Source organism: Numida meleagris, chromosome 1, assembly GCF_002078875.1.
Source record: "Numida meleagris isolate 19003 breed g44 Domestic line chromosome 1, NumMel1.0, whole genome shotgun sequence".
Classification (NCBI taxonomy): Eukaryota; Metazoa; Chordata; class Aves; order Galliformes; family Numididae; genus Numida; species Numida meleagris.
Window position 1 is genome coordinate 155,846,116 of NC_034409.1, and position 27,899 is coordinate 155,874,014.

Consider the following 27,899-nt stretch of genomic DNA (forward strand, 5'->3'; position numbering starts at 1 on the left):
GAATTGTTTATACAGATATGCAGAGACAGTAAAAGGACTTGAACAGTAGTCATACGGGATTTCAATTGTTCTGATGTGAAAGCAGGCTCTGGTTTCGTCAGGACACTATTCTAATACCTCTGATTTTTTTGCCGAAGGTGTGCAAATAGAAGCTGTTACTCTGAATCAATACATCCCTCTAGTAGGACACAGTCCATTCTCAGCTAGTATTAAGCATTTTTATGGCTACTCTGAGCAGTTTTTGGCCTCTCTGGAGAAAATCTATAGTGAGCATCACTGTAATTGTTCACAGCCTCTATGGAGATTACTTTTTGCTCTCAGGGATAACTATTGTAAGACTGTATATCCTTTCTATGAATCAAAGAGTGTTTCTTAAAAAGGAAGATTCTCCTACACTTCAGTTAAGGGTTGTGTACTTTCTTATATCTATGTCATATAAGGCATTGATAAACATTATGGGTTGAATAATGTATGACCCTAAATTGACAGGAAATAAATAAAAGTAAAACCAAAAATAATAGTATTGTTGTTGACATAGTCTAGTTCTTGATCTACACTTCACTCTTTTCAAAACCATGGTAAATAAATCATGTACTCCTTCCAGTATACATTACATATACATAATACATTGCAAGACTTATTATGTCAGGGATCAATCATTAACAAAGTTTGGGAAATGATGGGAAGTTATATATTTAGAATTTAAATTTTAATCTGCGGAATTTTTAGAAGGCTGGAAAAACAATCTTGAATGAAATTATTCCCTAATACATTCATAGATTCAAATTGGAACACAAAGTATTTCATCTAAATACCAGGAAGCATCTCTTAATTGTGCAAGTGATGGAGCACTGGCACAAGTTACCCAGAGAGATTGTGGAGCCTCTCTTCATAGGGATCTTCAAAAGCCATCTGGACACTGTTCTGGGAAAGCTGCTCTCGGTGTCCCCTGAGTAAGGAGATTTGGATCAGGTGACTTCCAGAGGACCTTTCCAATCTTAACCATTCTATTTGATTCTCTGTGTTAACAAAATTGTGCCCTAGGAATACAGACTGAATTAAACTGCATGTACAGACATTTATATTTAGGCACTTAGAATGTTAGTGGAATCTACAATTCTGCTGTCAGTAGATAGGAGACTAATGACATTTAGAGTGCCTTAATGTTTCCTGCTTCTAGGAAAACTGAAATATTACTGAAATAAAACCAGAGAAGACACTTGTAAATCATTTGGTTCACTATCTGCTAGATCAATTTTGACGCTAAATCTAGCTTTGAAGTTTGATGAGGTTCTCATGGTTCAAACTTGAGGTTGTCAAGTTCCAAACTTAAATGAACAAGTTAAGTTGAATATCTCTCAAGACAGAGATACCACACACTTTTGAGTAACTCATTCCTGTGTCTGACTACTTTCACTTGACCTTTGTCTCCCCCTAAAATCAAATCAGAATTTTCTCTCCTTGCATCTTACATCCATTGTTCTATATCCCGTAGCTCTAGCCTGAGAACACAGTGGTTTGTCACATACTTGAAGCTAGCAATAAAATAATCCCTTAGCCTTTTATTAAGATTGAACAACTCTAGACCTCCTTGCCTTTCCTCTTCTCCTTTCCTCTTCTCTCACATTCAAGACTCTGAATTGCCCAAGTGTCTACAGTATACATCTCTTCTGCTCTGTACTTTCTGCTTTCACAGATTAAAACTCAAGTAGCCAAATGTAGTGTTAGAAATAGAAAAATAAAAAATCAAAATCCATTTTAAATCTGTAATTTATACAGTATAAATTTTTTTGGACTAATTTGCACTTCATTTTGTCAACACTATCAATGATATGCAATTTTGCACTGCTATATCATGTAACAGAAATATCAGGTTTGTATTAGAAACGTAACTTTGGCACATCTTACATGATTCTGCAAGTATGCGCTGACATCTGGTGGATATTTAGCTTAACAGTCAGAGAAAATATTGCTACATGTATCTTGTACTTTCAAAGTACTGCTTTCCTAGCATTTGTTCTGTCTTCTTTCCAAGAACACCTGCAGGAGAAAATAAAACCCTAGAAATGATTTTATTGACAAGAGTATCATTTTCATACCATTTGGGAAGAACAGATTTATGCCTGATGTCTAACCATTTTTCTGTTTGTTGTTGTTGTTGTTGTTGTTTCTTTAGAAACATGCATGCTTTTTAAAATATATATGACAGCAGGTCTGACCATTTGGAGACATATGATCACATTTGCTTACGTACATCTGTCAGTGTATGGCATAGCTTTGACTTAAGCTAGGTCAAACAAAAACAGAAGTTAAACAAACAAACAAAGAAAAAACACAATATAAATAAATATAAACAAACAAATGGAAAACACACCACCACATCATAGTTCACTGGCTGTTAATCCATGAGTCTTCAAGGACTGCCTGATCATGGAACAGGCATAAAGAAAAGTTCAGTCCTTTTGCTTTGCAACAGTTCAGAATGATAACCCTCTAACGTGAATTCTCACAACTGTCATTTCATGTTGCAGATACTTGAATGTCTTCTGCATTTACTTGATTTTGTGCTTCCTTTAAAGTGAATTTTCTTTTTCATTCTTCTATTTTTCACTACCTAGTTTATCTTTCCTAGCCTCATTCTACCAGAGATTTATAAATAAATACAGCTCTTTTCCAGCAATATGCAATTCATCTATCACTGATAAAATAGAGAAATCTTATTTGCTTCCTGTATCTTAAAAACTATTCATATTTCCATGTTAGAAAATGACAGAAAGAACACCAGTGTTCATTTTATGAACACTCAAATGCTGTTAGTTGGCTAAGTGGTTCAAATGTTATGTAATATCACAGACTGACTCATTAAGGTTGGAGAACAACAAAAACATTAAGCCAGGGGGCTACTTGACATTGTTTTGGTGAAACTAATGCATCAGAGTGGTTCGATGTAAGTGGTTACAATTCTTAACGAGTTCTTAAGGGGTTTGCCAGAGATTTTTGATGAAATTTTACTCTTCTTGTACTTCATCCTTGAAAACAGGTGCCCGCAAATGTGCATACTGCCAGAAAGCAATGACATGAACAAAGCATGTTGGGGAAGCAAGGGATATTTTTCTCTGGTAAGAGAGGGCTTATACAAGTCTAGTAAAGAGATGAGATAAAATTTTTGAATTGAATATCTGATTGCAACTCTATACTTTGCATTTGAAAATTCTCATGTAATATGCTTATGTCAATTGAAAATGGAGTTGCAAATATACAAAAAAACTGATGATTTCTTTTTGCAATCTTGAAATGTGTTCTCAAATTCCTTTATCAAAATGGAATGCATTGCTGACAGTTTTTCCCTGTTCACAGGACTGTGCTTAGCCAATGTACCAAAATGCATAAAAATATTTGCCATAACATGTGTTAGTACTGCATTGCGCCCTCACAATGTCCTGATTTTAACCAAGACAGTGCCAATCGCACACAGATGTTTGTTTGTTTGCTAAGTGGTAAGTGTGTGCCTGGGTCCAGGCTACGCAGCTCAGTGGGGAAGAGCCACAGTGGGCTGCTGTAGGATGGGCTGCAGGTTGGACATTCCTGAAATCACTCCAAAAAAGATGTGAAAATCCCGATGGAAAGTAAAGAGAACGTGAGTGAACAGTGCACCCTTGTGTGTCTTTGGCTGCATCAGTAAGTAGATAGACCAAGAGCTTAAGAAAGCCACACTAAGTTATAGATTCAGGATATGCCCACAGACACCAGACCAGCAGGTTCAGGCATAAAGAAATAATCTCAATAAAAAGGTAGAGTAATAAATGCATATCAGTAGGACAGTTACCTAGGTTGAAGCAACATCAAATCCAGTAATACACCAGTACTAGGCCAAACATAATATCCAGACATGCAAAGACTTATACTATAATCTTACAATTACTTTTTTTTTAAAAATAGATCTATTTATAGACCTGCAGGTGATCTATTTTTTTTAAGATTTTGATATAACTTACTTAGAAATATTTTAATACATTTGCTCTGTAAAATAATATAATTCTCTTCTTTCTCACTTTCTTTTGTAAGTGACATGAATATTTTATGTATAAACTATGTTTTTATTTGGATCAACCACAATCTAGTCCCAGAATTGTGCACTGCATGGCTGGAACTGTTATACCGAACCTCCCAACTTTATCCTGGATGGCATTGTCTTTCCCACAGGATAGGGAAGTTGTTTCACACCTTAACATTGCATATATCTCTGACTGCATTGTTTTGGTATTGAGGATGGTGAGGCAATGGAAGAGGTTGCCCAGAGAAGTTGTTTATGCTCTTTCCCTGGAAGTGTTCAAAACCAGGTTGGATAGGGCTTTCAACAACCTGCTCTAGTGGAAGATGTCCCTGCCCATGAGTAGAGCTGGAATTAAATGATCTTTAAGGTCCTTTCCAACCTAAAACATTTGAAAATTCTATGATTCTATGGTACTGGAGTGAATTTTGACTCTGTCCTAATAATTTTGTCTTAAATTTTGACAGATTTGTGCAATAAATTTGCAGATGTTAAAAAGCCAGAGATAGTGATTGTTGGCATCTATTTTTCATTGTTCCTAATTATCCATTTTTCTATGCAAAAATTCAAATAGTGTAGAAATCAGATCTTTAGTCATACATTGAAATACCTGGTATGCCATAAATTTGAAAACTGTATTATATTTTAACAAAATGAAGTGTATAAACTAATTTATAAATTCGAACTACTCACACATGCATTCAACATTCTATCTCATTGTTCTTGATAAAAAAGTATTTCAAATAGAATAAAAAGGAGCATAAATAAGTAATGTTAAATAATTTGTAATGTATCAAGACCACTTTATAAGATGCTACTTAAAGTTACATGTAGATGGTGCTGAATACGCAGCATAGAACCCTGAGGTCAGAGATGAACACAGACAAAAATCTCTCTAATATATTTGAGGAAGTAAATGATATTTGCAAGTATGTTAAGAGATATTTATGCTTCTGCTTGTACACTGACAATTTCGATAATATTACAATTAATAGTAAAGTAATGGATGTGTTGGCCCATTGATTAAGTAATCAAAGATATTTTTGATAGTGATCAAAAATCAGAGCAATGATATTTCATTTTAAATGTAGTTCGGAAAGTAAGAAGAAAAATACTGATTGGCTGATCTTACAAAAGAACTTTGAATGGGAATATAAAATGATTTGTTTTAAATTATACCTAGAGTGTATAATTTAATTACTACAAGATCCAGAATAGGTTTTTGTCTTTGTAAGCATTGAGGATGCTGAAGACATTCTTTAGACTCTTCTTAAATATTGCCTATGGCCTGTGCTTCTATCACAGCTTTTTCTCTTCTCAGAAGACCTGGAAGACCATACAAGATTGTCTGCATGTTTCTGGTGCATCATGTGGACAGCTTAAATTTCTTGCAATAGGTATTCCTGCTGAGGGAAACAGAAAAGTAGATTATTTCAGCATTAAAGTTATCTGATCTGACCGGATCTGGTGACCACCACATTTCCTCCTCATCATGAAGGAGTAATAGATATTGCTGAACATGATTAATATCATCCTAAAATAAAAATTTTTGTTCAAATGAATCCTATGTTGAAAGGAAAAAAAAAAAAAAAAGGAAGGCACAGGATGGCTGGATGGCTAGGTCAGACTCACATCTGCAGTATAGATCAAAAGTCAGTTGAAAAGTATCCCATCTATACTATCTCACCTAATGATCAAGTATTCAAAGATCAGAAACAGCAAGAAGGAGGATATAGCACCTCTGGATAGACAGCACGATTTGGAACTCTGAACATCTGCCTAAAAGGTGAAAAACAAGCAGGACTACTGCTGACCACTATTGCACCTTCAGCACTCATATGTATATCTCCTTAGTTCAATCATCTCCTTAAGTCCTGTGGATTTGTATATCCAGTTTGTTTAAATATTTCCCAACTTGATTCTCTTCCATCAAAGGTAAGTCTTTTTTTTCTGGACCGTGCATTTTGCATGGTAAAACCATAGCTTTAAATAAATGGTGATGAGAAGTACTGTATTCTGTGTAGAATGAAATGTTAATATTATAAATCAGAGGACACAGAGCCTCAGAAACTATTCATTTAAATGTATTGACTACTTGCTACTGTTTATTGTCCAATCATAATTTATTTTGAGAATCATGACATTCACTAAGTTGTTTATTTTGCTTAGTTAGTTGTTATTTAATTTATTTTACTTCGTTTTATCTGTACTGGGAAGCATAAGATTAGTTGAGGTTAACTCCATTTGCCTTTTTCTCTCCAACTTTGATCCAGCAATTTTTTTAAGATGAGTGTAACAAAATGTATTACAAAGAAGTTTTATAAAGCTTTAGTGGTTAGGAAAAAAGTCACATTATAAATTTCTTCTCTTTGACGACACCACTTTTTAAATCTATTCTGTACATAATCCTCAATATGCTGCATTTATATTAATAACTTAACACAAGCCAGGCAATGATCTCAGGACTGGAGTGCAATTGCTTCTACATTTAAGTTCTTGGATCATTTTCTGGAACAATTTTCACCTAGACCAACTAGAAAGCTCTCAAGCAATGCCTGTGTATATTTTAGGAAGCTGAATTTTCCAGCTACTGTATCTAAACTTCAGCTGGCAGTTTACATGCAGCTGCTCTCTTTCTGTAGTTAAAAACATTAAAACATGTGAGTTCTTCCGCTTAACTCCATGCCCAGGAAGGTTTCTGAGTTCTGTTTAATTTAGTGGTATTGCCATAGTTTTCACTTCAGAGACAAAAGATGTACATTTACAATGTTCTAGTGGAATCTAGACTGCAGACTGTTGTATTTTGAAAGGAATTTGACTTATTTGAAGTAGTAGCTTTTGGTTTCTCACTTCTTCAGATACCCTTCATGAAATAATAACCTGTTCTTATATAACATCCTCCATTTAAGGATCTCAAAGAATTGCTAAAACTATAAATGAGCCTGTGAAAGTTTTTAACATATCAGTGTGGTAGAGAAGGTTGAGAGCTGCATTTATCATTTATTACTTGTGCAACTACATATCTGTACACAACTCCATGAAGCAGAAAAACTGTCAGGCAAAACTCTGTAGCCTGCCTGAAGATTTTTCATCACCATTTGATGAACGCAGGTTAATAATGTGTAACTAATCTGCTTGCCAAACATTGGTGAGCATGAGTCCCATTAGAACTAGACTCAAGACTGCTATTTTCTCCCTATTAAAGAGTTTAGTTCTCATTAGTCAAATGCCTAAGTTCTACATTAGAGATGTCTGATCCTTGATAGCAATCATGAAACCCAAATTTGTCCAAATCTGCTTTGCTCTGTATTTTCTCCTGAGGAACAGACTCTACTATGTAAAATGGTGCATCACCACACAAAAGAAGCAGAAGCATTTGTTTCTCTGTCATTTTACTTTGGCATTTTTTAAGATTTCTCCAGCACTGTCTGACCACCAACCAGGACTCTTTCCCATATGTTATATTTATTTTGATTACCCTATCTCTACCTTTACTGCAGGTGTTCTAGATTTGGTTCTTGCCATCTGTTCCAAGCTGGTTATCATTTCAAGTCTTTCTATTTACCAACAAACAAACAAACAAACAAACGAAAACACTAAAATTCCAACCAACCAGAGAACAAAAAAAAAAAAAAAAGGAGCATATTTTTCAGTTTTAATGCCCTGATTTTATTTATGATTTATTCATATTTATAGTTATAATTATATGCTGCATGGATACACAGAGTTAGGTTATTGATATTCCTACTACCTTAAATTGCAGTGTAAAATTATTTTTAAAAAGATCCTCTAAATATTTGAATTATTTGCAATGCAGAAACGGTTATGTCCACAAGAGAGAGCTCTTGTAAAAACATAACACTGCTTGAAAAATAAGTGCATTTTTCACTGTAATAATGAAAAATAGTTTTAGTAATTAGTGTTTACTTTAATTATGGCATTTCAGAAAAATAAACAATGATATAAAATTATCTCAGTATTCCCAATTTCATCTGTACTCACCTTTATATTTGTTTTTAATTAAAGCCAGTAACTATTAAATAACATGTATATAGTTCAGGTACATTCTTTTAAAAATAAAAACTACGTTTTGCTTCAGGGTCATATCTTCTCTACTATTTCACACCTCACTATTCGCTTACATAGTGCAATGATCCTTAGAGATATGTCAACTCGATGTGAAAATGCACCAGTTCCAATAATGTGTTTGCTTGATAGAAAAATGTTTCTACTGAGTAAACCCTTAATTAAGTCAGTCAGTCCTTTTTGGATTCAATTACAAATTTTAGGAGCTTAAATATAATGAGATAGTGAGATTATACCTTTAAGACCTTTTAAGAACCTGTCTCTCCCCAGTATCCTGACAGAGGATGCATTGTATATGCAGAGTAGAACATTATATATAGAATCATGTAAACCAATGAAATGCTGTAATGTAGCAATAATTGTATCTTACTGGCAGATAACTTACCTTGTTAAAAAACAGACTGAACTTCACAGAGAGAACAGAGGATCGTAAGGGAGCTAAAACTTCCTTCTCATTTTGAGCTACATAGATTTGTTGAAGATTAAAGCACATACTATGCTGCCCCAGTTTGTCAGTGAATGAACCAGTACAAATGAGCATCTGTCTCTGTCAATCTTACCCTCATAAAACTCACTGAAATCCAATATGATGAAGTCACCCTTGCTAGCATATATATTTTTTTTTTCCCAGAGAACTGTTTCCCTGACTTGAAGACTTGGCCAGTGTTTATGCTTAGCCTTCTAAAGTACAGTTTGTGCTGATAATGTAGAAAACTACATCAACTGGAGAATGTGATCATTTATATTTACATCCTTTTCTCACCACTTCTATGATAACATAGTTTATTCTACTCTCATTAAATTTGATGGCAAAGCTCTGTTTATTTCAGTCACTGTAGAATCTGGCCATTAATATGTTAATTTCTAATCTTCACTTCCAAATTCTGCCATCTGTGTGGTTTTTTCTTCTGTTTTGAATTAAAAATGTGTTTCACAGACGTATTTTAAGTTACTAATGTTATTACTTTCCTTATGTATGATTCTCTTTAACTGAACTTTCCAGATGGTATCCACAATCCAAGCATCTTTTCTTTAGATTCCTCATTTAAAAGTTGCTACTGCATGATAAATATTGAATTAGAATAGCAACCTTTCTCAGGTACTGAAATAGCTCACCCTTCTGATCTCATTATTTTCCACCATTCTTTCTCTAAATCTAATAGCTTTCTGTCCTTGAATTGCAGAGCTTAAAATATCTATGACTCATTAATTGTAAAAAAAAAAAGTCTTTTTATTCATTAGTAGTAGAGCTTTTCATTGAATGTCCCAGCAGTGGCTCAAGACAATTTAGATAAAAACCATTATTTCTTCTGTCTAGACAGGAATTAATTTGTAGTTTTGCCCTTTTGCACAGGAATGATGGAGAATCGTTGACATTTGATGTAACACAGAGAAGACTTTTGCACCTCTAATCTGCAAATCAGATATTGTCAACATTCCCTTTATGACCAAGGAGGCCACAATTCAGCTGAGTATTTAAACAGATGTCTTTCTGTAATGATGTTATTTCACAGTAATTAGGAATGTATTTAAAGTTACACTAATGTTCAATACATTGTCTTCTGAGGGATTTATTATGTGAATGGAAAGTCTTTACTATAGCTTTCTTTCTTTTAAACAAAATATCATCAAATTTCACTTTCTCTAATAGATACTTCACTCTAACTATATATGACTAAATTTTAGAAATAAAACCCTTCACTCTATAACTAAGACTTCTTTTTCCTGAATACCAGGGAGAATCACTGAACCAGAAAATGTTATGTGGCTTGTGATGTTCAGTAATCATAGAAATCAATAAAATAGACATCTAATCAGAAACATTAGAAAGCACTCATTGCACATTCCAGAACATGTGTACACCTCTGAATACACTGTCAAACACACACACAAAAAATCAGCCTATATGGTTTACTGACATCAAACTTCCAGTTTTAAAACAAATACACAAGGTATTCCCCATCTAAATCTATGTCAAGATAACTTAAAAACTGTCCATATTTCGAAGTTACTGACAATCTGCTGCTAGCACTACAACTAATAGATACTAGATACTCAATGTTCCTGCCATTAAATTACTTAATTATTTGTCATGGTATGCTTTTACTGTTCATTAGTTGTGGCTTCTAAGATATTTTGGCCATATATGGACTGTTCTTATCCACTTATTATAGGTTTCCTTCCCCTTCCCAGAAATTGTTATGATACTATCTTATACACAGTTAATTAAACTTCACCAATCCTAACTACAGCCAGTTTCCAGTATTTTGATCCTTAGTAGTAATCAGGATTTTTTCAGATATTTTCCTTTCCAGATTATGTAGTCCTGCAGTAGGAGTTTGATAGCTGTAGCTCACTCAGTAGTTTCCCTCCTGCTGTAATCATGACTGAAATCACTTCTGGGGCACATCTCAGACCTAGTGCTGCCAATGTAGATGAGAAGTCCTCCAGTACTTAGATCTTCTTGGATGTATCAGTTATTCTTGGGACTGATAAAACTGACGCAGACTACATCACTGGTAAATGTGCTACATGAAGGTAGCAAATGAATGTCCTGGAACTATAACAGATGATGTCAAATCAGGCACTTGTCATTCCCACTTGGCAATGTAGTAGTTGATTATGTAAGTGTACTAAAAAAGAAACAAAGTTCTGCACTGAGAGGTGAGGAGTCGTAAACCTAAACTTATTTGGTAAATTATTAGATGTTAAATGCACTGTAAATAACAAATAAGAGCTTTTACAGGAAGTATATTTAAGGACATACGAAGCAATGAGTTCTTTGCCTGTAATTATGTTGGGTGAAGGGTCACTGAGAAATTCTAGTCTTTTTACAGTGAAAAGTGATTTTGTACTAGTCATCAGTAATTTATTCATGAGGATTCTGTACTTAAATAAGTCTTCTGTCCTGGAATTTTCCACTCGTATGAATCATACGTCTTTCATGATTTTATTTTGCTAGTTAATCTAGACAAATATTTTAACATTCGTAATGTAAGAGATGTAAGAGATAAAGATAATGTAAGAATGTTGAGAAAGACAAACATTATCACCCCTTTCCCCTTCTTCACCTTAGCTTTTATTTCTGAGCATGATGTCATATGGTACAGAATATTCCTTTGGTCTGTCTGGGTCAGCTATCCTGGTTGCATCCCCTTCTCAACTTCTTGTGCACGCCCAGCTTCCTCACTGTCAGGGCAGCACAAGAAGCAGAAAAGTCCATGATTGTGTAAGTACTGCTCAGCAATGGCTAAAAACATCATTGTGTTATCACCACTATTTTCATCATTAAATCTGAAACACAACATCATACAAGCCTCTACAAAGAAAACTAACTCTGTCGCTGCCAATACCATGACACTGTGCCAGTGTTCATTCAACTGCATGGTAAAGAAGTGCTTCTTGATGTTCACAGGGAACCTCTTGTGTTCCATTTTGTGCCCATTGCCTCCTGTCTGTTCCCTGAACACAAGTGAAAACAGCCTGTTTCTGTCCTTTCGTATTCTCCCTTCAACTATTTGTAAACTTTAATAATGTTCCCTCCCTGAGCCTTCTCTTCTCTAGACTGAAGATTCCCAGGTATCTCAGCCTTTTCTCATATGAGAGATGCTCCAGCCCCATCCTTCACTGGACAGGTAGCTCCATACCTTTCTTGAAACTCTGAGCAACATGCTACAGGGGGGTCCTAGACATTAATCTTTTCCCTGCTGGGTTGGATAATAGTCCTAATTCCCGACTGAATAAATCCTATGAAAGCTCGGGTGCAGTCTGAGTTGAAAACTGCGAGGATGTATTTTTAAATGCAATTATGTTCTGTAAACTACTGAGCATGCATGACTCTTCACAACTTTTCTCAGTGGTTAGATATTATCTGTTCCCTTTATTTAAATTAATAATGAGTTAAAACTGACCCAAAGTCCAGAAAAACTTGTTAATGATGGTTAGTTTCTTCCTGTAATTGAAAATTGAAGATTAGTGCTGTAGTATATAACTGAGTGACTGAGATGTTTTATATGACTGAAGCTTTTCTATTTCCACACTTTCCATTAGGAAACAAAGAAAAATCTCTATACAGATTATAATTTGGAAATTTTCCTGGATTTTTCAACATATGTTTCATGCCAATATTCTCAGCTTCATTTCGATGAACCAGTTTATTAAAGTCTCTAGGATACGCATCATTACCAACTATATACAAATGCAATAATTCATTGTTTTTCAGATAGCTAATGATAATTATCTTGGTGAGCACACTGGGAAATTGACTAAGTATCATTAGAGGGTGGTGTCACATCCCAGCAGACACGATCAACAAAATTACTGCTATGTCTCCACCCACTAGCAAGAAAGATACACAATCTTTTCTTATTCAGGTGACAGGGAAGAAGAATAATTTTATCTGGGTCCCTGAGCAGCAGCAAGCTTTTGAGCAAATTAAACAGGAGATAGCCCATGCCATGGCCCTGTGGCCAGTACGGACAGGACAGGATGTAAAGAACATCCTCTACACTACTGCTGGAGAGAAAGGTCCCACCTGGAGTCTGTGGCAAAGAGCCTCAAGAGGTACCCAAGGTCGACCCCTGCCATTCTGGAGTCAAGCGTACAGGGGGTCCAAAGACTGTTACATTCCAACTGAGAAGGAGGGGGTTTGGGCTGCTTCCGAAGTAATCGGCACTGAAACGGAGTTCCTTCTAGCACCTCGACTGCCAGTGCTGAACTGGATGTTTAAGGGAAAGGTTCCCTCCACCCATCATGCTACTGACACCACTTGGAGTAAGTGGATTGTGTTGATTACACAATGAGCTTGGATGGGTAACCTTAGTTGTCCAGGAATCTCAGAAGTGATCATGGACTAGACTGAAGGCAAAAAGTTTGAAACATAACAAAGAAAAGAGAGATATCGTGTGCTAAAGAGGCCCCACCATACAATGAATTACCAGAAAATGAAAAGAAATATAATAAATATGGATCATGCCATACTGTGGGGAAGCATTGCAGATAGAAGTCTGCTGTGTTGAGCCCTACACAACAAGTTGCAGAGGCCACCGAAGGAAAAAGAGAATCGAGCCAATTTGCAGAGGTAAAGGCTGTCCAGCTGGCCTTAGATGTTGCTGAAAGGGAGAGGTAGCCAGTGCTTTATCTTTATACTGACTCATGGATGGTGGCAAATGCCTTATGGAGGTGGTTACAGCAGTGGGAATAAAACAACTGGCAGTGAAAGGGTAAACCTATTTGGGCTGTTGATCTGTGGGAAGACATTGCTGCCTGAATAAAGAATATGGTTGTAAAGGTGTGTCATATAGATACTCATGCACCCAAGAGTCAAGCTACTGAAGAACAATAAATTAATCATCAGGTAGATCGAGCTGACAAAATTAAGGTGGCTCAAATAGACTTGGACTGACAACACAAGGGTGAATTAGTTCTAGCTTGGTGGGCCCATGAGACCTCAGGCCATCAAGGAAGAGATGCAACATACAAGTGGGCTAGAGAGCAAGGGGCAGACCGCACTGGTTATTCATGACTGTGAAACATGCGTCACAATTAAACAAGCCAAGACAATGAAACCTCTCTCGGGGGAAGGGCGATGGCAAAAGTATAAATATGGGGAGGCGTGGCAGGCTGATTATATCACCTTGCCACGAAGCTGCGATGGTAAGCGTTATGTGATTACCATGGTGGAGGCAACCACTAGGTTGGCTTGAAACATATGCAGTACCCCATGCTACCGCCCGAAACACCATATTAGGCCTTGAGAAACAAGTCCTGTGGCGACATGGCACTCCAGAAAGAATTGAGTCAGATAATGGGACTCATTTCAAAAATTCTCTTGTAACTACTTGGGCCAAAGATCATGGCATTGAGTGGATTTATCATATCCCCTATCATCCACCAGCTTCTGGTAAAATTGAACAATACAATGGGTTGCTAAAAACTATGTTGAAAGCAATGGGTGGCAGAACATTTAAGCATTGGGAGAAGCATTTGGCAGAAGCCACCTGGTTGGTCAACACTCGAGGATCAATCAGTCAAGATGGTCCTACCCAGTCCAGCTCCCTATATACTGTAGAGAGAAATAAGGTCCCTGTAGTACATGTAAAGAGCATGCTGGAAAAAGCAGTTTGGATCCTTCCAGCTTCTGGGAAGGGCAAACCTGTCTGTGGAACTATTTTTTTCAGGGATCTGGGACAACTAGGTGGGTGATGCAGAAAAATGGGGATGTTCAATACCACAATGGAATTCGATGATATAGATATGTGTGTGTGTAATGCATGCTAATTATTGTTTGTTTGTATATATATATATATTAATCATGATGTAGTGATGTGGAATAAGGAGTGGAATGTCATGGTTTTATAATCTTTGTTATCGGTATTCCACATCATAACATCATGTAAAGCACTAGGAGTTAAAGAGTTAATGCTCCAGTTCCATGGACTGTCAATTTTCCAGGTGCCTGGCTCTCAGAAGAGAAGAAGAAGCACATACCCCAGAGGATTTTGCTTTCAGAGGGAAAGATAAAACTCCTCGCAAGTCATGAGATGTTCTCTTTTTCTGCGTTCATCTCGGCAATGAAACATCTAGCTGTTTCGCCTTCAGCTTTAGAGTAAGGCTTTTGGTTTTGGACACTCTCTCTCTCATTTTATTTGATTTATTAGCCTCAATTCCACTTATATTGTATTATATTGTGTTATCTTGCATTCCGATATCATATTTAGTAAATTAACTTCCCTCCTCAGATCGTTGCTGCTGTTTTGTTTTTATGCCCATCTCCCATCTCACAACCCTCCCCCTTTTTCCCCTATCGCAGGGTGTGGGTCTGTGGGACCCCCTACCCCCTTCGTCACAGAACTGGGCCAAAAGGGCCCATAAACCATTGATATCCCCCCCTTCCCCCCTTTTGGCCTGTTGGGCCTGTGGGTCTGCTGTCCCCCTGTCATGGACAGGGGACATAGATACATCTAGAGATAACTCCTTGACAGAGCTAAAAACACGAATTTTCTGATCTCTGTAGTGAACCCAAAAAGAAACAACAGACCATATCCCTCCATAGATCAAGTACTGATGGAAAATTAATATATGCTGAATTCTATGAGGGCTGCTCTGAAAGTAATGCATCCTATTTTATAATATTGGCCCACAATGTCAGAGGCAGGTGTTAGTGGTAAGGTAGTAGAGATTGAACCTTCCCACCAATATTCTTTTAAATTTTGTTGCAGTATGACCTGAAGGGAGGTTGTAGTGAGCTGGGGGTCAGCCTCTTCTCTCTTGTAACTAGTGATAGGACGAGGGGGAATGGCCTCAAGTTGCGCCGGGGGAGATTTAGGCTGGACAGTAGGAAATTCTACTTTTCTGAAAGAGTGGTCAGGCAGTGGAATGGCCTGCCCAGGGAGGTGGTTGAGTCACCGTCCCTGGAGATGTTCAAGAAACATTTAGATGTTGTGTTGAGAGACATGGTTTAGTGGGGTTATTGGTGGTAGGTGGATGGTTGGACTGGATGATCTTGTAGGTCTTTTCCAACCTCGCTAATTCAATGATTCTATGATTCTATGACAGATGGCAGCATAGGGACAGTCTGGCAAAATGGCGTCTGACATGGAAGTATGTATGAAGCAAAGGCGTGTCATTGAATTACTCCATGCAGAAAAAATGGAGACCAAACAGTGGATGTGAGCACACTGATGTGGTGGTTGATGAATTTCAGCAGTGGCGACAGAAATGTGAAAGACATTCCAGATGGACATGCACATATGTCACACCGTGAAGAGCTGGTGAAAATGCATAGCAAATGGTGGTAGCTATGTTAAAAAATAGTGTTTTGTAGCCAAGAATTTGCTCTATCAAACAGTGATATCTGTTGTAATTTCCATGGAAATAAATAGGAGGTCTTATTTTTGGAGTGAAGGTTATATGGAAGCATATTATGGAAATGACTTTCAAGCAAGTCATACAGAGACATGATCTAGAGAAAATCTGTAAGCACTGTGATCTAGAATGATCTATCACCTCAAATTTACTTCAGACTGCTCTGCTAGTTGTATTTTATCCCAGAGAATTTTGCTTTCTCATATAAGCTATGTAAACACCAATTCATTTTGTTAAGCACTCTTTTAGGTTTGTTACAAATTGTGCTCCAATCTGCCACTCTGAGGAATCTGATGGTGTTTATTATTGTCTACCCTGTTCTGTCTAGTTCTGTCCTCAATTCATTAAACAGATAGATTGGATGTCCTGTAAAGGATTTTATTTTTATTTTTTTTTATCTGCCTAGCTCTCATTTTGAAAGAGAATTGTACTTTTTTACATTTTCTGCTCTGGCACACAATCTCTAAGATATGTTTCAATCATACTTCTTTTTTTTTCCCTCACAATATTAACTGAATAGGTCTAGTCCATTGATTTTTTTATTTGACGTTTTTTGTTTTTACTTTAGCCAACTTTTCTCACTCAGAGGTGTTGTTAGTATTATGTTTCAGGTAAAAGTAGTAAGTAAAAATCCAGTAAGTTCTACACAAACTTACTATACAACCTTCTGTCCAAGTTAAAATCAAGCCTTTAGCTCAAGCGTATGTTTACACTCTCTACAGTCTCAGCTCCTGCAGCATCTCATTGTACTTTTCTTGTAAACTACTTCCATGGCACCTTCAAGTCTTCCTCTTCAACGCTGTACTTTCATCTTCTTTATCATGCTCACTCCTTCTGTAAAGTCCCACAGACAGGCATTCATCTGCCTGGATCTTTGCTGTGATTCTGCTGCTAGGGATCTAAGAACCTTCTTACTTTCATGCTCTTTCTCAAGGGCCACTGGACTGTGAGATAACGTCTGAGCTGCTATGTCTTCTATATGATGCATAACATTTTGATTGATATTTGAAATTCTATCTGTTACTGTCATTATTTTAGTTTAGATTAAAGAGGGAAGGAACCTCTGAAAGTCAGTCAAGTCTAACACCCTGCTCAAAACAGGATCAGTTAGAGCAGACTGTCCAAGAAAATGTCAAGTTTTGAATATCTGCAAGGAAAGAGACTCTACAGTTTCACTGGACAACCTATTTCAACATTTGATCACCTTAATCATAAAAAAGTTCATTTGTTCCTATGTTTAACTGCTATTTCCTGTTTTAAAATTTGACTATTGCCTCGTCATTAACTTGATAATGCTGAGCATATTCTACCTCCAAATTCTTTACTCCCTCATCCCACAAATCATATTTGTACATGCAGATCACTATGAGCCTTCTCCTGTCCAGGATGAAGAGTTCCAGCTTTCTCAATCTTTTATCATAAAATTACTGTTCCAATTCTTTCATCATCTTAGTGGCCCTTTACTGGACTTGCTCCAGAAAGCCCTTGTCTTTTTTATGCTGGGGTGCTTAGTGGGGTGCTTAGGGCAATGTAGTTGTGGCCTCACTAGTGCTGAGTAGAGGGAAAGGATCAACTCCCTTGACCTGCTAGAAACACCCATTGTAATGCAGCCTAGGATGCTTTTATCCATCTATGCCATGATGCTGGTTTCTGTTCAGCTTGCATTCCTTCAGTGCCTCAGGTCCTATTTACACAAAAATCCTTTCCAGATGATCAGCCACAAGCATATACTGGCTCACAAGGTTATTCTTCACCAGGAATTTCCCTGGAAATGTGCATTTCACTTTTAATGAATTTAATTTCCTGGATGTATAGATCTCTCTGAATGGCATCACATCCATTGTCAGCCACTCCTTCCAGTTTTGTGTTATCTGCAGAATTACTGAGAGTGCATGCCATCATATTGTCTGAGTTATTAATGAAGAAGTTAAACAGTATTGGCCTCAGTATCAATCCTTGGTGCACACTGCTGGTGACTCGCCTTCAAATGAACTTCATTTTTCTGATTACTACTCAAGACCTTCAACATCACACAACAGTCACTGTGTGGTTGTTTATATGCATTTAGCTGAAGATTTATTATCACTTCTAATGTCACAGTGACGTTTAGTTTTCCACAAGAAATAGATGTCCAAATTACAAGAATTTAAAATGCAATTAATCATACTTGAAGTATCTAATTGCACATAATTATTTGTAATGTTTTTAACATATTTATGGAATAATTATTTGTATAAGTAAATTTAATTTATTAGTACAATAAAGACAAATTAAAGCTCCATATTTCTTTACTATATAGATATTGAAACCCACAATGGAAATAACCCTTAGTATAAGTACTATTAAACGCAGCATTTTCCAAATATTACTATCATAATTTTGTGAAGTTATTATGTTAGTCTCAAATTTTGGATAAATACATCAAAACATTCAAATTCCACATGTTTTAATGTGGATATTTTTGTTCATTCTGGAATAATTAGTTCTAAGTATTTTAGCTCAGAAAGAAAACCGCTCACACACACTTGTGAAGTCTTCCAGGAAGAATCAGTGTTCTCAAGCTAGCACAACACTATAGTTAATTTCCAAAACCTCCATGTCTTTTAAGGCAACAACATTCAGAATTTAATGCCTAGAAAAGCAATAGAAATAATAATTTGTTTAACTTAGGTGTTAGATAAATATCCTTTCCCCATTGCCTGCAATTTCACCTCTCCGAGATTTTGGAGTGACGACTAAATAACTTATTTAGCCTTTGTGACTTTGCACCACTATGGTGGTTTCACATTAGTAAGTAGCTAAGCACCACCATGCTACTCTCTCACTCCCACTCCTCAGAAGAAAAGAGAGAGAAGGTATGGTGACAAAAAACTCATGGGTTGATGTAAGGACATAAGGACAGGATATAAGGATCTCTCTCCTGTTTGAGAGATTACTCAACAAACTACTATCATGGGCAAAACAGATTCAGAATAAGGGAGATTAATGTAACTAGACTAGTGAGAACTAGCCTGGATGACGATGAAAGTGCCTAATAAGGCCAGCTGCAAGGTGTTGCAGTTGGACTGGGGCAATCCCAGTTATGTGTACAAAATGGGAGAAGAACTCATTGGAGCAGCTCTGCTGAGAAGGACTTGGGGGTTCTGGTGGATGGAAAGCTGGATGGACATGAGTTGGCTGTGTGTGCTTGCACCCTGGGAAGCCAACAGTATCCTGGGCTGCATCAAAAGAGGAATGGATGGCGAGGGAGGTGATTGCCCTCATGAGGCCCCATCTGGGGTACTGTGTCCAGGTCTGAGGCCCCCAGCACAAGAAAGACATAGAGGCATTGGAGCAGGTCCAGAGGATAGCCATGGTAATGATCAGAGGGCTGGAGCACCTCTCCTATTATGAAAAGTTGAGGTAGTTGAGCTTGCTCATCCTGAAGAAGGCTCTGGGGAGATCTCATCACCGTTTTCCAGTACTTATAAACACCTTATACAAAGGAGAGAGACTGACTTTTTACATGATCTGACAGTGATAGGACAAGGGGAATGGTTTTAAAACTAAAAGAAGGGAGATATAGATCTCAGGCATGGTGAAATACTGGAAAAAGTTGCCCAGAGAAGCTGTGGATGCACCATTCCTGGAGGCAATCAAGCCCAGGTTGGATGGGGCCCTGGGCAGCCTCATGTAGTTAGCTGCAACGCTGTCCATGGTATGGGGGGGGTTGGAACTAGATGATCCTTAAATAAATAAGTAACTATAAATAAGCCATTCTATGATGATTCTGTGATTTTGTGCTCACATATATTTCCAAAGAGGTAATGATATTTTAAGAGGGTTGCATGCTTTGTCACACAGTGCTGTAGTTAAGTCAAAAACACTATACTTGTAATAAATGAATGTCTAGATACTTGAAACCAAGGTTAAGTGATAAAGATTGTTTTTTATCAGACTGCATAAGGCTCGGTCTGGATTCAGCAGACTGGTTGCCTCCACAGAATGAAGTATTGACCCTGGTTTCCTATTAAAACCAGGTAGTCTGATGTTTTTATTCTGGTATGGATTTTCACTTGCAAGCTTCTGAAATAATATCTTTGCACATCACACGGGTGGTATTTTTATGTACCACAATTTTTGGTTGTTATTCATTTGCTTGCTTTTTTATTTTTTTACTTTTTTTTTTCATTTGTTTGTTTTTTAGGTAATGAAATGTGATTTGATGTGCCAATATACAAGGCAACAGATCCTACAACAAAGACAGTATAGTCAGAAACATGTTTTCTGTAGTGTTGAATATCCCAATAAAGCGAACATCTGTAGATATGTATTTCCAGAAGTAATTTATTAGTCCTTAGGGAAAAAAGATATCAACACACTTTCAAACTTTGTAGGCTTTAGCATAGGGCATAATTATGCCTGCCTTTATCCATTAGTTGCTGCTTACATTCTGTTATGGTGACTATACCATAATATCTGGCTAACAATGGTAATTATTGTCTTTCTTTGTCAACTCCTCCTGCTAAATCTCTCTAAACATCTGATTCTTTATTTCCATAGCCTTATTCCTTCCGTTGAAGGATCTTATTCCACTCATGGAGGAGTTTGTGCTCTTCTTGGAGAGCTTTTCCCTGGCTTTGTAGGGCCTCCCTCTCATCTTGAAGCGCCCTGTTCTCCCCTTGGAGGGCAGATTTCCTATCAGTGAGGGCATTTTTTTCCTCACTGAGAGCTTTCTCTTCTTCCTCGAAGTCTTTGCTATTGTTCTGTACAGATTTGGCCTGCTCCTTGAAGGCCTTGTTTTCCTCCCAAAGAGCTAAAATCTCTTTTTGAAGAGCTTTTTCCTGCATTTCAAATGCCATTTCTTGTCCTCTCAGAGCTCTAATCTCTTCCCTGAGGGCTTTAATTTGTTGTTGGAGGGCCTTTTGATGTTTCTCAAGGTGCTTTGCTTCTTCTGCAGAGTCTATATGCTTCTGATGAAGAATTATATTCTCTTCCCGAAGAGCTTTATTCTGTCTTTGGATAATTTTATTCCGCCGGTAATAGGCTTTGTTCTCGATATGCAAGAATCTGTTCTCTTGCTGAAGGTTTTGATTCTCTTCTCGAAGTTTCTGATTCTCCTTCCAGAGTATTTTGTTAAACTGTGTCCTTTCCGAGAAGGTGACAGATGGAGGCAGTAGGGAACTGCTGTTATTGTTTGAAGACCTCTCTTCCTCTGTGTCAAACATTTTGTCCCTTTACTGCACCATTCAAGGGCTGTGCTATGGACCAGATAGGTGATTCCACCTCTTATATTCAATAATCACAAGAAGAGAGGTTAAATGTCATCAGACTCTAGTTAAAATAGCATATGAATGAATGAATGAATGAATGAATGAATAAATAAATAAATAAATAAATAAATAAATAAATAATCAGCAAATTGCAAACTAGAAATAATGGTAATACGATTATAATATTTGAAAGATTTTGAGTATTTTTCCCTGTCCTGAAGTACATACATATAGTAAATTAAAATTAATGGGACTGATTTAGTTATATGGATGAGAAAAGAATCTTAAAATTTTAGAATCTTAAAAGTTTGGAAATTTTGTCTCATAAACATACAAAGTGGCATGGATTAATGGAGAAATCCATACTGTTTATAAATATCTTTAATTATAATTTTCTTTGTTCTTTCCTTTAAAAAAAAAAAGTCTTCTTAGTGTTTGATAAAACATATGTTATTCTAGAAGAGTCACCTTAATTGGTATCGAATTTGCTAGTAATGCTGTTTTTATTATAACTATCTTGATCTGGACTGGGGATGGCCTTGAATTTAAGCCTACCTTTATCTTCCAGAGAAATTAAGACAAACAAAATATATACTTACGTAACAAAAAAAAAATCTGTAACCCTTTTAAGAGGCAGAGCTAGTGCATCCCTCCGTTTGGACTCTATCATACAAGTTATAAGAACAATTATACATTTTTTATTTGCTTTCGTTTGTGCCTTATACTCCAAATCCTGAGAATGTTATATTGTTTATACTGGACTAAAAGTGCAGATCAAAATGGATTCTTAGAAGTTTAATTTTTACTCAATACTATAAAAGTATTGTATTGTAATATGAGGGATGTTTTAGATATATGCCTGTTGTTTACAAGGAAGCGTTAAACGATTAGCCAGTATGCCACTTATTCACATACTTCATATATCAGACTAAATTCATATACGTATACAATGAAGAAATCTCCAGAGGTTCAGATACCCTACTCTGTAGAGTATCAAGTATGATAAATGAAGGAAATCATACGGTTCTTACTGTTGTGTTATCCTTGAATCACTCAGCCATCTGGCATATCGTGGCAGATCTGTCAGCCGCGTCATACTCACAGCACCAGTGATGTAACAATGAATGCCTCTGTTGATCACAAAAGTTCCAGTCATCTGAAAAGTAAGTATTTGTTTGGCTAGGATTCCCTGGCAAGACAGTCATTGTATTTAACAGTCAATGGTATTGATAGATAGCTGTCATTGAAATATTTTCTTATGCAGCCTTACTCCTATTAACCTCAGCATAAATCTGTGGTTACTGCATTTGGAGTTATTTTCAAATCACAGAAATTCAGCCTGGAGAAGAGAAGACTCCATGGTGATCTGATAGCGGCCTTTCAGTATCTAAAGGGGAGCTACAGGAAAGAAGGGGACAGACTATTTAGCAGGGTCTGTGGTGATAGAACAAGGGGAAATGGTTTCAAGCTTAAAGAGAGTAGATTTAGGCTGGATGTAAGGAAAAAGTCTTTTACAGTGAGGGTGGTGAGGCACTGGAACAGGTTGCCCAGTGATGTGGTTGATGCCCCATCCCTGGAGACTTTCGAGGCGAGGCTGGATAAGGCCCTGGACAACCTGATCTAGCTGTGCATGCCCCTGTTCATTGCAGAGGAATTGTACTAGATGACCTTTAAAGGTCCCTTCCAACTCTAAGGATTCTATGGTTCTAAATTCAGTTAAATTACAGAAAAAAATATGTGGTCTTTATATTATAAAAATAAGACTGAGATTATATGGAGCCATGAGTTGGACTTGATGATCCTTGTGGGTCCCTTTCAATATGGGATATTCTATGATTCAGTGATGAGTATTTGAAATTATAAACATGCAAGTACATTTGGCAAATGCACATGGAAAATGAGAATTAAAAATGAAAAGAACATAATGGTAGGCTACCTTAAATGTTCATTGCGCCACAAAATTTTTTTTCTTTTCCAACTCAAAAAAAATTCAGGCTTTCCGGGGCAATTGTTATGCTTTGAGAAAGATGATTAATTATTGAAGATTAATGTAAATTTTAAATTACAGTAGTAACTTCCCCTCTCTTTATGAATTTTTGGTGGTAAACTGTATTGCAGTTAAAGTGTAAATCTATTTCCAGTATTCATTATCCAATCAAAGCAACTACATTTTCTTAATCATGCACTATGTGCTAGGGATATTTTAAAAAAAAGTAACAAAAAAGAAAAAAGAGATGGACTAGGAACTTTCAGTTCCAGAGAGCTTAAGATGAGATGTGGAAGTTTTTTTAAATCACTCCATACTTCACAGCATTTTGTGCTCTCAGCTCTATTCTGTATGTTAATTAGATAGGAACTAAAAATGCCACATAAAATACCCAGTAATCCTAAGAGATAAATATGCACTGCTCCCACTGAAATTTTGCAGGATGATCAGCATTCCGAATGTTTTTCTCCAGGGTATTTGATTTTCCAGCCTGCTCAAGCAAATTAAACAGGCAAAACAGGTGAGAAATACTGAAGCCTATAACATCAAACAAGAACAGTATCTTGGGTTCTTGTATATGTCATGGTCTTTTTCTTCAATTTAGTTCTTCAGAAACAGTTTTGACCTTATTTCTTCTATACTTATCACCAACAAATGAGGGATGATCCGAAAATAATGCCTCCTATTTTATTATGTTGGCTCACAATGTCAGAGGCGGCTGTTGGTGGTATGGTAGTAGAGGCTGAACCTTCTTGCCAATATTCTGTTAAGTATTGTTGCTGTGTGACTGATGGCAGCAGAGGGACAGTCTGAAAAATTCATGTCTGACAGGGAAGTATACATTAAGGAAAGCTGTATCTCTGAATTCTTCCATGCAGAAAAAATGGCATCCCTTGACTTTCATTAATGCTTGCTGAATGTTTACAGAGACCAAACAAATAGTAGATGTGAGCACAATGATGTTGTGGTTGGTGAATTTCGGCAGTGGTGAGAGCAACATGAAAGACAAACCACATTCTGTATGACCACACAGATTTTTACGAGTGCAGCATGCAGGCTCTTTTTCATTGCTGGCAAAAATGCATAGCTAATCATAGAATCATAGAATCATAGAATTGCTCAGGTTGGAAAGGACCTTCAAGATCATCAAGTCCAACCGCAGCCTAACCATACTGCTCTAACAACCCACTGCTAAATCATGTCCCCGAGCACCACATCCAAATGGTTTTTAAACACATTCAGGGATGGTGACTCAACCACCCCTGGGGAGCCTGTTCCAGTGCTTAACAACCCTTTCTGTAATGAAGTTTTTCCTGATATCCAACCTAAACCTCCCCTGGTGCAACCTGAGGCCATTTCTCCTTGTCCTGTCACCTGTCACCAGTGAGAAGAGGCCAGCCCTGCTCTCACTGCAATCACTTTTCAGGTATTTGAAGAGAGCAATGAGGTCTCCCCTCAGCCTCCTCTTCGCCACACTAAACAGCCCCAGTTCCTTTAGTCTCTCCTCGTAGGGCATATTCTCCAAGCCCTTCACAAGCCTTATTGCCCTTCTTTGGACCTGCTCCAGCACCTCATTGTCCTTTCTGTACTGAGGCGCCCAAAACTGAACACAGTACTTGAGGTGAGGCCTCACCAATGGCGAGTACAGGGGCAGGATTACTTCCCTAGTCCTGCTCAACACACCATTCCTGATACAAGCGAGGATGCCATTGGACTTCTTGGCCACCTGGGCACACTGCTGGCTCATATTCAGCCGACTGTCCATCAGCACACCAAGGTCCCTTTCCATCAGGCAGCTTTCCAGTCATTCCTCCCCAAGCCTGTAGGGTTGCCTGGGGTTGTTGTGACCAAAGTGCAGGACCCAACACTTGGCCCTACTGAAACTCATACAGTTTACCTTGGCCCATCAATGCAGTGTATCCAGGTCCCTCTGTAGTGCCTTTCTACCCTTCGGCAGATCAACACTCCCTCCCAACTTAGTGTTGTCTGCAAACTTACTGAGGGTGCACTCAATCCCCTCATCAAGATCATTGATAAAGATGTTGAATAGAACAGGCCCCAGCACTGAGCCCTGGGGGACACCGCTCGTGACTGGCCGCCAACTGGATTTAATTCCATTGACCACAACTCTCTGTACCCGGCCATCCAGCCAGTGTTACACCCATCAGAGCGTATGCCCATCCAAACCATGGGCAGCCAGCTTCTCCACAAGGATGCTGTGGGGGACAGTGTCAAAGGCCTTACTGAAGTCCAGGTAGACCACATTGACAGTCTTGCTTTCATCCACTAAGCAGGTCACCTTGTCATAGAATGAAATCAGGTTTGTCAAACAGGATCTACCATTCATAAACCCATGCTGACTGGGCCTGATCCTCTGGTTGACCTTTAACTGATCAACAATGTATCCTGAGATAATCCCTTCCATAACCTTCCCTGGCACCGAGGTGAGACTGATAGGTCTGTAGCTAATGGTGGTGAGTAAGATGAAAACTAGTGTTTTGTGGCTGAGAATTTGCTCAATAGCTATTGTGCTCTTTGTATCAGTTGTAGTTTCCATGGAAAGAAATAGAAGACATTACTTTTGGAGTAATCTACATAACTCTGAACATTATAGCTTGTTTAATTTTCTCTTCTTCTTGCTTTAAAATGTTGTACAGAGTATTCAAAAATATTTAAAGTAAGTCAATAACAAATTATAAATTGTTCATTCACGTTAAAATTTGAAGTTTAAAATAACATCATCTCTTTTGACATATGGACTACTTCCCACGATAATTTAGGCATGTAACGAGTAGGAAAAATCTTTGTGTTTCAATAAACTATGCTGAATATGGCAGTATTTCCATCTCAGGATCTCTTGGGTCTTACACTCCTGATTTCTCAGGTTCCTACACAGAAAAAGAAAGGATAATCTGAACTTGAAAGAGTTTTCTAAATTCAATTTATAGCTGGAATGAAGCAATACAGAAAGAATTACACCAGCAATGACTTGATCCACTATAAACCTTCAGCATTCTTTTCCCATCAGTGAAGTAAAATGACTAAAATATTATGCATGAAAATAGTCAGCAATTTCTTCTTTGAAGAAAATTTAGAACTGTAGGTTTCCAGACAAGATTTTTTTTTTGCTATTATAGTTTCTTCCATGAGGACTATGAGTGAAGGCAATTAAAGTATTCAATGTAACAGATACACACTGATTTCGCATCAGTGAAATTTAGGACAACTTAATCGTGAAAATAATGGCCTAATCAAACCATGGTTTCAGTTTAAAAATTCCTGGAAAACATAATGGCGGTTCTACAGAAAGCCAAAGTCTGGTTTTTTGGAAAGAATGTTCAGTCTACTTAATTTTACATTAGAGTGAAATGCAATTTTCCTTTTTTTTTTTTTTTTTTTTTTAAGGAAACCTTCTCTATATAACACAACAGTACATATTTCAGCCACCAAAGATGTATAAAAAAGATTCTTGTACCTGATGTAAAGTAGGCAAAACATAACAAAACGAAACACCCAACAAACTAGTTTTACTTACATTCTTTTTTTTTTTAATACCACCCCCTTGTCTCCCCACATTTAGATGTACTGCTTAGTGTATGTGAGTAGCTCAGCAGATATGTTCTTACCTTTTCAGGCAACATTAACTAACAGTTCTGATCTTCTCTGACCACTACCTCAGAATAAGCAGGCACATGAAAAGCTTAGCATGTATAAAGTAAAGGAGCATTGTTCAAAAAAGCAAGCATCTGAAATAAAAATCATATACGTATCATAGCTTCTATTGCATATGCCAGTTCTTGTTAGATAAAACTAAAAGCTCAGACTGGAATCTCAAAGTCTAACTAGCATATTTGGCCCATCTGGCTCTTTTACTACTCTGATAATTTTATGCTGATATGGCTTCTTTTCAGGTCATTCAAACACATGATTTTCTCTCCCAAGTGGATGTAAAATTTATATTGTTGCTTCCAGGAGTCTGAAAACCTGGACTAAGACAAATCTTTGCTCTACCTGCCAGAGATTAGCAGAGTACCGCAGAGAGCCAAAGTTGATGGTGCTGTACATCTGTGCATTCAGCATTCAGTGGCACTAAGCCACTAGTCTCTTTTCTGCATGACCAACTGACTAATTGCTGTACTTGGCCTTTTTGAGTCCCTTCAATTAATGCAAAGCGCAGTTGCACACAATGATGGAGTCACCCATACAGAACAGAGTCTGGGCCAGAATTAGGCTCCAAGTCCCAGAAGCACCTGTTACAGTTACAAAGTGTCCAGATGGCCTGGTCTTTGTGGGAAGGTGTCAGGAATTGACTTATCTTTCTTACTTTCAGTTTAAGGTCATAAACATGATTCTTTTGAAGCAGAAAGTCAACCACATTTAGTAGAAAAAGGAAGGAAAAGAACTTTAGGATAAAGGCAGAATCTGCTACATTTGTAAATCTTAATAACCCAGTGGAGCTTGTTGTTATCATGTTCTAGGCAGGCGAACAGGATTAGCTTGTGATTACAAAGCAGCCTACAATATAATTAGATTTATTTAAACACAGCTGTAAACCATAAAATATGAAATATTTAGTGATTGTAAATTCCACACTTTGTAAATTCAAACTTAAATCTCCAATCAGCTATTTTGCTTTGGTCTTGTTTGAAGGTAATAA

The 27,899-nt window shown here is 37.3% G+C and overlaps 1 protein-coding gene across 4 annotated transcripts; it reads right to left on the reverse strand.

The window, feature by feature from the left end:
- LOC110393362 (coiled-coil domain-containing protein 70-like) lies at positions 20,323–22,365 on the reverse strand. Of its 4 annotated transcripts, none has more exons than XM_021386269.1 (2): positions 22,287–22,365; positions 20,323–21,316 (listed from the first exon to the last, which is right to left on the reverse strand). In XM_021386269.1, exon 2 carries the CDS (start codon positions 21,208–21,210, stop codon positions 20,548–20,550), a length of 663 nt encoding a protein of 220 aa, XP_021241944.1. In that variant the 5' UTR covers positions 21,211–21,316; positions 22,287–22,365; the 3' UTR covers positions 20,323–20,547. The 4 variants fall into 4 exon arrangements, with proteins under 4 accessions (XP_021241944.1, XP_021241858.1, XP_021242018.1 ...); XM_021386183.1 differs by having other exon boundaries at positions 20,323–21,270; positions 22,287–22,362; XM_021386343.1 differs by having other exon boundaries at positions 20,323–21,270; positions 22,278–22,350.

Bases quoted from the DNA above. Each gene is read 5' to 3' on its own strand.
- LOC110393362 (XM_021386269.1), bottom strand. From the start codon at position 21,210: ATGTTTGACACAGAGGAAGAGAGGTCTTCAAACAATAACAGCAGTTCC.